General features: G+C 40.8%; 1 protein-coding gene across 1 annotated transcript in view; it reads left to right on the top strand.

Moving 5' to 3' along the window:
* The first annotated feature begins 844 nt into the window (after nt 1-844).
* Nucleotides 845-11296, top strand: part of FREM1 (FRAS1 related extracellular matrix 1) — a 154427-nt gene continuing 143975 nt past the window's right edge. Inside the window, exons 1-4 of the mRNA XM_007465647.1 lie at nt 845-1084; nt 6069-6163; nt 8866-9167; nt 10549-10745. Of these exons, the coding sequence (XP_007465709.1) occupies nt 845-1084; nt 6069-6163; nt 8866-9167; nt 10549-10745 (834 nt within the window). The remainder of the gene's footprint in view (nt 1085-6068; nt 6164-8865; nt 9168-10548; nt 10746-11296) is intronic.

The following is an 11296-nucleotide window of genomic DNA, read 5'->3' as shown; positions in this document are numbered from 1 at the left end:
TAAACAAAACCCCAAATGATCACTTAGAAAAAATATCTTTTCTCCAGTTTCCACTCAAGCGTTTCTTAGGTGTCTTCATTGCCCAGCAAAGTCAAAATTGTGCCCATGTGACAAATTATTAAGCCTTTTTTTTTTTTTGAGTGGGTAGCACTGATTTAGAATTAATCATGTTTTCAAACAGTGGGCAAGTAATTCTGTCAGCTCTCTTGCACAAATGAGGTTACAGTCCTCATTTATCAAGTGAGAAGACAAAAGCAAAGAGTTCAACAACTTTCTCTGAACGCAGAGGAGCAAACGCTGCCCGTGGCCGTGAGGCGGGCTGCCTCCTGTCGGACCACACAACTGACGTCCTGGTTGGGACCCGTTGAGTCCGGAAGCAGGAGTTACCGCCGGTAATGAAATGGCTGCATTGCCTTTCAGATGCCCCTGGAGGTCAAGTTAGTTTATTTGTTTTTAATTTAGCTGAAATTACAGGCTGGTTGAAAGATTCCTTTGTCGGTGGGTGTCTTTTGAATAAGCCACATAAACCTTTTTGTTTCTCTCTCACTTTCCTCCAACTCCTCGTCCCATTTGCAGGATTAAAAAAGCACTTGGGAGGCACATTAATCTTGCCGGGCGTTGTCAGGAGTGATCAGCGAGTTTTATTAAAAGCTCTAGGACTGCCTGAAAGACCTCCTTGTCTGAATTTGAAATGAAAGGGACGTGTTAAGATCTTGGGGCACATTGTCGGGACCCCTTGCCCTGCCCCTTGGACTATGAGCTGACACCCCCGGAGAAGGCACAGAAGCCCTCCTTTGTTGAAGGGATTTCACTGGTGGATGGAAACGAGTTGGCCCCTGTCGGCATGAGCTCTCTACGCTGGGGTGGGCTTGGTGCCCTGCTGCTGCTGCTGAGGCTGCTCCCAGGCTGGGCCAGCCCCACCCTCATCCGTGTTAACCGAGGGGTCAGGGTGATGAAGGGCAGCTCCGCCTTCCTGTCTCAGGATGACCTGAAGTTCGCCATCCCCAAAGAGAAAGATGCCTGCAAAGTGGAAGTTGTGATGAATGAACCAATAACCCAGAGGGTTGGGAAACTCACTCCACAGGTAGGTCATATCTGAGATTTGCTATTTAGTAGTGTGTATGAATGAGAGTGTGTGATAATGTTGCGGGGGGGGGGGGGGAGGGGGGGGGGGGCGGTGGTGGTGGGATGAAAGTTTACAAAGTTAAAGATGAGACTAGGAAAGCATTCTTCAAGAGAGAGATAGAGGTAGAGAGATAGAAAGAGAGAGAGGGGGGGGGGGAGAGGGAGGGAGGGCGAGAGAGTGGAGAGAGAGGAGAGAGAGAGAGAGGGAGAGGAGAGAGAGAGAGAGGAGAGAGAGAGAGAGAGAGATCAAGCTCTTCCTTCAAGCTACCAGAGGTGAGTGTTGTAAGATGTTCAAATTTGAAACGGTGGAGTTGCAGTTAGCGGGCATAATACTGCACTGTTTTTTCTATGCAAGGTGAAACCTGTTAAAAAAATTCTTTTTGAGGTATAATGACATATAACATTAGTTTCAGGTGTACGAGGTAATGATTTGAGATTGGTCAAACCTGTTTTTTGAATGTTCTTGGCTCGCTGTGGATTACAGCCTTGAAACCAACAGGAGTTACGCCTATTTATGTCAATCCCTCTGGAGGAAGGCTGGTTCGAACAGATATGGATGGATGCATTTTTTAAATTAGTAATGCACCAAATTGACAAGTCTTTCCAATTTATCCTCTCTTATTGATGAAAACTTGTGTAAATATTACCAGCTCTTTGACCTTATAAATCAGCTAATCAGCCAGGAAAAGGCATAATGGTAAGGGAATCACATACTTCTTATTTTAGGCACATGGCCACTCTATGAGAATCTTAGGGGAGAGAGAGAAAAAACAGAGTGAGGGGGAGAGAGAGAGAGAGAGAGAGAGAGAGAGAAGTAAATGAGAGGGAGAGAGAATGAAAACGGGTTGGAGTGGGCAGTCTCCTGTGTGGTGTGATATGGTCAGTCTTTATGGGACTATTCCTGCCCCCAAATTATCTCACCCATGGCCAGAGTGCCTTTGGATAAGATATCAGGGTTTCAGGACATCTTTAGGACACATTTGTGACTGCAGAATAGCAAAAGTTAAACACGAAGACATTTTAATCTGTTACCATCCCTTGAACATTCCCTTGAGTACGGGAAGAGATCTGGAAAAGATATATGAAGACACTTCATTTTAAATATTCATTGTTCTTCAAAAATGTCTTCATAAAATTTTTTTCCCTTTAATCACTGCCATGGAGACCTTGTCATTTAAGGGTGTTCTGTGCTCAATCCTTTTGTAGGGTGGAGTTACCCTCTAATTCATTGGGTTTAGGAAAGTCTGTATTATCATACATTTGCTTAAAGAGCTTATCTCTATACACAGTAGAAAATTGCTTCTGGTCTTATTACTTGTTCCTACTGTGGTTTAACTTTCTTCTCAAGGCAAGCAGTTTTCAGAATATTCAATGCTGGGAGTGGCTGCTGCTCCTAGCAAAATACAGCATTTGTTTGCTGAACTGTGAGCATTAATGTTCTTCCTCTCTATTTGGCTTAAAAAAATATTCCATCGGCTTATTCAAAAGTGGTATTAGATGTCATAAAGATGAACTAAAGAGACTGAGATAGATGCTAGCTCAAATTGACATCTCTAGACATTTCCTTTACTTCCATTACAGTTATAGTCTGATTCTGAAACACATCAGAATGCTATGGCAGGCTCTCACATTGGGAGTATGGCTCATGTGACTGTGACTAAATGTCTCCCTCCAGTTTCCTGTGAGTTTTTCTTTTGTCAGTCAGTGAGCTTCAGATGGGCATCTAAAAAATGTTAGTATGTGCTCATGGCCCCAGGTCACCCTGGTTTTCCCATTTGTGTGGTAATTGCAGCATGTCCCCACTTTCTCCCAACATAACTTATGCTGGAAAGTGTGTTTGATTGGCACCTATAAGTTAGGGAAAAAGGAGATGCCTGGGATAGCTCATGTCTGGAGCCCCAATGCACTAAATGCGATGAGTAGGTGACATGAATAGGCTCAGCAGCAGGCTGTGGAGCCCTAACTACAGGCACTGCGGTCAAAAGCAAATCCTTGGAGTTTTGGGGAGCAGCAAAATAGGACCCGAATCCTAGATGTCTGGGATCCCTGATAGGGCAGAGACCCAGGGCTATATGGAAAAAGGTGGATGCCTTATAAAGACCGATGAACTGATAATTTGGTAACCCTTCCAATCAATATATTAAAAAAATGTGTTCAACATTTATTTAGAAGTAAGGCTGAATATATTTTGTGAGGTAAGAAGAGAGGAAAAATTCCTCCTTGTAGCACACTGGGGTAATCTATGGTCCAGCTGTATTAAGCTCTGGCCCCAAGCATGCAAAACCAAAGGCCTATTATTCACCAGATTCTCCCTCCTTTGGAAGCATTTTGGGGAGGATCTCCTGTTACTTAAACCAGCCTCTCGGGATATCCTCTCCCCATCCCAAATAGCCTATGACTTCTAAACTTTATGACTTGTAAAGTGCTTCATATAGCACTTTCTATGAGAGTAATGAAAAGTATCATCATTTTCAGTGATATTTTAATGGTCTTCACCATGTGGCTAGCTCTGAGGCACTGGAGAGCAAAAAGGGATCCACGTGACTAGAACTAGGTAAAACATTTTTTTGGTCACAAGGGTCAAGTGTTGTGATAGATCTCTAAGTTGTCTCATTTTCAAACTTTCTCTGATTTTCTGGCAAAAATCCATTACTAGAAAGACAGTGTGGAACAGAAACAACATATCTGTCTGATTCAGGGAACTCTGCCTTGCAAGGCAAAGGGGCAGGGCTCCAAACATCCCCAAAGGGTCCCCTAATGTGCTGATTAAAAGATAATGTTTAGTGTATGTCTATCCAGAGGTACATCTGACATCTCAAACAGATATATATCATCTAAAGTAAATATGTGATATATAGCTGCTAAAAGTTATTCTGTGGAAAGGAGTCCATTAAAATGTGGAGTTTTGTTGTCTTTTGGTCTATCATGAAATCTGTATGTCCGGAAAACTTTGTTTCTCAAACCACTTGGTGATCTTCCTATTTTTTCATTATGATAATTTCAACAAAAACAAAATCCCTAAGTGAAAACTGCTTTTTTGCAATATGTAGCTGTACTAAATTCAGGTTGATGCAGTTCTCCCCAGGGATTGATTTCTTATGGAGTTTTTGAAATTAAGCACAGCCAAGCATAGCCAAACCAATTATGCACACACAGACACACACACACACACACACACACACACACGCATCCTAAACATTACTCTTTAATAGAGCTTACTAGTAAGTTGAAAGCAGGCTTATTTGGGCCCATTCCTAGCGAGATGACTGTATTAACAACACCCTGCTGTGTAATGAACCGTTTCATGTGAGTTGTACAGAAAATGTTTTGTTTAACATCTGTTCAATCAGTGTTTTCATTCCATTACTGAAGTTTGTCATAGGACCAACAGGTTCGTTTTCCTATTGGTTATTTGGAAAGGGATTTCACTTGGTGCACACGAGTAACTTCTGTCTCGATAACCTTCTCGAGATAGTCAATTAGAGAAGGTTGATGGCAATATGTTTTCCTCATGTTTTAGGACAAGACTTACCCACTTATAGTACTTCTCACACCTGACCCAAAGCAAGAAATTTCCTGGGTGGAAAAGACCCCCGTTTAGCACTGAGCTTGCTCTTTTGAATAGGAAATGCAGAAGTAAGAAAATATCTCTAGTTTGAACCAGTTTGCTGTCATTAAAGTGAGTAATGAGTTAGGAATGTGTGACAATTTAATTATAAATTGTAATTGAAAAGCAGTTGAAGTGGAAAAAAACAAAGCTAGACAGTAATTAGAAAAGGATTTAGCTCTCCTTTGTTTTAGTAAATTTATAGAATTATGGTTGTCGCCTTTTATAAAAGGAAAACATATTATGAAACATAAAACAGATGTTTCTTTTAACAAAGCAGATTGTCTCTGTTACAGTGACTATCTGTCAATGATATGGGAAAGGTCTTTCCTTTATCTCCTTCCTTGTTGTCAATTAAAAAGAGGAACCAAAGATGTCTGTAGGAAACGATCATTTGTATTAGTGAGAAAGTCTTCTCAGGGAGGATTATGTTGTTTGTAAATATTTGAGGCTGTAACAAGGTACAGGCTAAATAGCATGAACTCAACAATGATGATATGTGAATACCTCGAGGGTATTTCTTAGAACTCTACCAAGTCAGATCGGGCAGAAGGAGGGTCATGGTATGAATGGAAGAAAAAACTCTTCTTTTAAAAACTATGACTCCCAGAATATAACAATTAGCAATCCTTAGTAGTTCTGAGTGAGGTGATACAGTTAATTATAATTTTGTTTGAATAGAGAAAATTGCCTTGACATTGTTATTTGTCTCATCAGTCATTTCTGCTATTACATAACTAATAAAAGCAGTCTTTTGCAAGTAAATGAGAAACATCTGTGGGTCGTGTTGGCTCTGATCGACCACAATAGTGTCTGTAGTAAGTGGCTTCATTTTTAAATATAAAAACACTATTTGGAAAAGAAAGCAATAAAAGGAGAAGAAAAAAATACAGAGCTAATATAGCATGTTTGTATGTGGGGTAATGCATGCCTGTTTCTACATACACAGAGGTAGACCTCTCTGACTCAGTTGCTATGGTGTTGGTAAATAACATTTTGAAAAATGGAACCATATTTTAAATGTACTATGCACTGGAAAAAGATAGTTATTTAGAGATAATCACTGCTTAATTTATCTGCCTGATCTGCTTGGATTTTCATAATTTAGATATTCTCAAAGCAAAACACAGCTATATAAGCAGGATGGTCATAGGCATGGGGGTGGGTAGAGGTGGTGATGGTTAAAACACACACACACACACACACACACACACACACACACACACACTCGATGCTAAGAGACCATAATTTCTTCAGGCAGTACTTTACTGCTGGAAAAATTAAAAAATGTACCAGTTTTCTCACAGATATGTATCCATTTCTTCATGTGAACTAGGTCTTTGACTGCCATTTCCTTCCCAATGAAGTAAAGTATACTCACAACGGTTGCCCAATTCTTGATGAAGACACAGTGAAGCTTAGACTTTACAGGTAAGCAGCATAGAAGCATTGTTCATTCCTTAGCAGATAACCACTCTGTGTACTTCTTTTTCTTTGGATAGGTATTATTATGATGGGAGTTACTAGATTTCAGACAAGTAATTCGCAGTAGGAACTGGAGACCTGAGTGGGTGAGGCAAGAATTGTAGCAACCTTTCAGTTACTTTTATTTATATCATCTTCATTGAGGCATTTCTGTGGCAAATTACTAGCCCTCTCCTGTTTCCCTTTATAGTTCTTGTATGGGTATCTCTGGTCATTCAGTTCCCCACGTATGATAAAAAATGGAGATTATAAACTACAAATTTTTAATGAGAATTAGGAGGAAAATATATTCCAAAAGTGAATGAAATTCTTCTTTTTGATTATCAACTGCTTATTTATTAGAAGTGCAATATCTTCTATTTTTCAACACATTATATTTTTAAAAGGTTCAAAAAATCAATTATAGAGTTGGACAAAGTGACCATATGACCCAGCAGTACTACTCCTAAATATACATATATACATAAGAGAAATAAAAGATATGTTTACACAAAAATTTATACACAGATGTTCACTGCAGCATGTTTCGTAAATGCCAAAAAGTTGAAACAATCTAACTGATGCATGTGTAAACATGATGTGGTATATCCATACAATGGAATATTATTCAGCCATAAAAGGGAATGCAGTACTGATACATGCTACAACATGGATGAACCTTGAAAACATTATGCTAAGTGAAAGAAGTCTGACACAAAAGGTCACATATTGTGTAATTTCATTTATATGATATGCCTAGAGAAGGCAAATCCATAAAGACAAAGTGGATTAGTGGTTGCCAGCTGTTGAGGAAGGGGTGAATGGGGAGTGAATGCTCATGGGTGTGGATTTCTATGGTGGGGGGGGTCATAAAAATGTTCTGGAATTAGGGAGCATGATGGTGGCATAACCTTATGAATATACTAGAAACCACTGAATTATAAACTTTAAAAAGGTAAATTTTAGGGTATGTGAATTATATCTAAATAAAAAGTTAATTTAAAATTACATAGCATGGGGAGATCAGCTTGGTGCTTTGTGACCACCTAGAGGGGTGGGGTAGGGAGGGTGGGAAGGAGACTCAAGAGGGAGGGGATATGGGGATATATGTAAACGTATAGCTGATTCACTTTGTTATACAGCAGAAACTAATACACCGTTGTAAAGCAATTATACTCTAATAAAGATGTTAAAAAAATATAAGCTCATGGTTACGGTATTGCTCACTTCATAGAAGCAACTGAGAATTCAGTGTAGGTGGAGTAGGCCTTATATAGTTTTTTACTTGGTTTTTGTTGCTTTTAAGAGTATTTGGCTAAAATACGGCAGCATGAATTTCCCTTAAGTACTAGACTAATATGAGTCTAGAGTTTTGTAGCACAGTGAATCATCCTATAAACACTTATGATCATCTGCTATAGGTTAGGCCCATGCTAGACATAGGAAACAAAAACATGAGACATAGACTGGTTCTCATGATCTCATGCAAAAGATGGGTTGCTAACTGTGATTCAGAATGACGTGCCGAAAGAGAGGGGTGAACCAAATGCTGTGCTCAGGAAATGCGATGGCACCAAAGGGTTCCTTAGGAAGCTATGCAATCAGCATACAAGGCTGTTTGATTTTCCTAAGACTTTAAAGTTAAAAAACAAATTAGCTTCAAAGAGCTTGCTGGGAAGGGCTGGAAAAGCTAATGAATTCTAGCTGTTCCTACTTCTTTCTTCCTTGAGTGTCTGAGGGATGGGGAGGGTAGAGGAGCACACATGAAGGGCAGAGTTAGAGGACCTGTCAATTTCCCTGGTCTTGAGGATTTAAAATAGAATATTCAGAGGAGTTGGAGGCAGAAAACCAGAGAGCATGTTTATTACCCTCTTACCTCGTCTCTAGCCCTTTTGGCAAGCTACTTGACCTCCCTGTGCCTGTTTCCTTATCTGTAAAATGGGATTAACAACACTTATGATAGATTCCTGTGAAGACTGAATGATATACTCTTCATAAAGAGTTTGGTATCTGCCCGGACCATGATGAAAGCACATCAGTTAGGAGCTGCATTATCGATACACACCCATCACCTATTAATTTTCTCCCTTCAGTAAAGAATGACAACCCATATCTGCTAGTCTCTGTAAGTATCCAGAAAACGTAGTCGCTAAGGGAATGAAGGGAACGGAGGTAACAATCACTGAATACCCTTTATGTGCCAAGCGCTGAGCAGAGCACCCCAACTAGACTGTAAATGACTATTCATGTAGTGGCATTTCTGAAGAGCAAAAAGGCCTTGATGCTTCAGAAACCCCTCACCCCCTCACTCCTGAATTAAAAGTCAATCCATAAATTATGCGCGCTGGATACTCTTAAGTTGCACACATGCTAGAGAAGGGACTCTGAGCTCGTAGCAGTCATTAAATACCAGTATCGATGATGGATTTGAGAGAAGGTGTTAAAAGAAGGGTCATTGGAAAGGGAAGTAACAGAAAAAGGAGTTGTCACCGAGGTAAGGAGAAGGAGGGAAGAGAAGAGAGAGGTTGGGAGTAGAGTATAAAATAAAATCCACACTCTACCTGATGCACTGTGTGAAAGCCAATCTTTAAGCTTCCAGCCAAGTTAGTACACAATATCAGAAGTACCTGGGCACCAATAATATTGCCTTTGCTCTGTTCTGTCCACAGATTGACTGAGACAGACACCTTCACGGAAACCTTTATCCTGCGGGTCTATCTCCTGGAACCAGACTGTAACATCATCCGTATGAGTGACAATGTACTGGAGGTGTCTGAATTCTATGGCCTGTCACGAGCCATTGATAAAAACCTGCTCAGATTTGATTATGAGAGGACGGCTAGTCTGGAGTGTACAGTCAGGCTGGACCCTGTGGGAACTCGGCTGCCAGCCCATGGCCAGCTGGTTGTGGTGGAGCCCTGGCCAGAAGAACCTCGTGGAGATCAGCCACACAGTTTTTTCCCTGAGTCTCGTATGATATGTTTTAATACTTATCTGGATGTTACTAAAGCTGACAGATATGTCAATGGGCATCTTCTACCGCGACAAAGAGTTTTACTTAATATAATTTGTAGCTGGTTGAAAAATGTAAGTTAGTGGTTAAGAGTGCAGACTTTGGAATTGGAAAAACCCAGGCTTGAAAACTGCCTCTGCTATTTATTCCCTGCGTGCTTTTAGGCGAGTTATTTAACCTGTCTAAGTCTCTGTAAAATGGACAGGGATAGTGGCTGTTCCATAGGATTGTATAAAGATGGGAGTGAATGAGATCACACACACACACACACACAGAGCACTTAACACAGTGTCTGGCTCATAGCAAGTGCTCAGTAACTGTCAGCTGTTATTATTAATAGTAGGTAGCAATGGCAGTGGTAGCAAAAGTAGTTGGTGAATTTACTAAGTATTACTAGACTTGGAGCAGGTTTGAGGTAGAGCTGGTGGGCAGCAGCCATGGTTTAAATCAGGAAGAGTTAATGGATAACATTCTTTCTGTTATTCATTTAATTATCACATTTTGGGCACCTCCTGGATGCATAATAGTGTTCTAGGCACTGTGGGAAGACCAAAAAATATAAGGGAAGATATGATCACAGTAATACCTTGAATTTGGACAGAAATTTATAGCTGAAAACATGCACAATAAGTCATCTCATTTGGTCTTCACAGCCTTCACAGGGTAGGAATTAGGATACCCATTTTGTACATCAGGGAAATGTGCAAAAGGCCATTAGAGAAATAAGTGGCCTGTGAGTATCATATACTGTGCAGGAGTGAAAAATGCAGTTGGACAGAGACAAAAGACTATGTATTGGAGAGATGACTGTGGTTTTCAGTGGGAGACAGCAGGTTGGCTCAGGTGGTCAATGAATATTGGAAGAAAGGTTTAGTAAAAAGATTAAGCCGACCTGAAAAGGTTTGCAGGATTTGAGTGTGTGACAAGCACTAAGGGGAGTGAATTTCTGTGAGTAGAATATTCTAGCAGAGATGGCATGATGGTACCATGGAAGTGGATGCTGTAAAGGAAGACCAGAGCAGAACAGTGGAAGGCCTACAGTGAGCCTATTAGTCAAAGATGGTCCAGCACCAGAAAATACATTTTATATATTTTTTATTTTGGTCACTTTTGGTGGTTAAGAACCTGATTGGATAATTGGTCAACCGTTCTTTTCAGTAAAGGCAATGACATGTTCTCAAGAAAATGACAACCTACTCAGTGAATGATTGGAGGGTACATGTGAGTAGTCTTTGAGCAGTGAGAGGGAATAAGTACCCATGGGAGGGAGGATGGGTTTTTAAATTTCACAATCATTAATGTACAAGTGACTCTCTTAATTCACTGCTGTACATTCTAGAACTGGGAACAGAACTGAAGTGTCCAGGTGGCAGATGTCCCCTGGGACTGAAGAAAATAGGAAGTCTCAAAGTGAGCTGTGAGGAGTTCTTGCTGTCGGGGCTTCGATATCAACATCTGAGTCCCCCTTCTCCGCACATTGATTACATCTCCATGCGACTGGACCTCACAGATAGCAGGAGTAAAATCATATACAAGGTAGAGTCTGAGGGGTTATGTGTCTGCGTCCCCAGCTGATCCACAGCAAGAAAGCCAGTTCCACCGGGGCACTCGTGCTGGTTCCTGTATGGTTGTGGGTAGAACAGCTCAGCGAACTGCAGACTTGTTCTGCCAGTAAGTGCTTGAAACAGTAGCTTTTGTATATAATATCAGTACATAGTTTCCCTTCTCTTGCTCTCTTGTAGCTCTCTCATCACTAAAGCAACTTAGAAAGGACCTGGGTCAGGTTACATGCTAATTTTCTTCTCCTGTTCCCTTCAGTATTCTTCAGCTTCCCATTTCTGCGTTTGTAACTCCTATGCTTTGATGCTTCATTTACTCCTTTATTAGAACCTCTTTTCATCTGTTAAAGGAAATCAGAGGGTCCACACACCCACTCTGCAAGGCCACAGGAATCTGGGAGAGAGGGGGAGCTCAGTCCTACTTTTATGGCAGTAGCAGATGATATCATTTTCACTCTTTCAGACTTCAAGTTGGAGGACCGGGTTGTCAAGGAGACAGCCCCCCAAGGGCTTCCTGCATCTTCCGAT

The sequence above is a fragment of the Lipotes vexillifer genome, unplaced genomic scaffold (assembly GCF_000442215.2).
Source record: "Lipotes vexillifer unplaced genomic scaffold, Lipotes_vexillifer_v1.1 scaffold31, whole genome shotgun sequence".
NCBI classification, from domain to species: domain Eukaryota; kingdom Metazoa; phylum Chordata; class Mammalia; order Artiodactyla; family Lipotidae; genus Lipotes; species Lipotes vexillifer.
The sequence above is the reverse complement of the archived record's forward strand: the minus strand, read 5'-3'. Positions and strand labels throughout refer to the sequence as shown.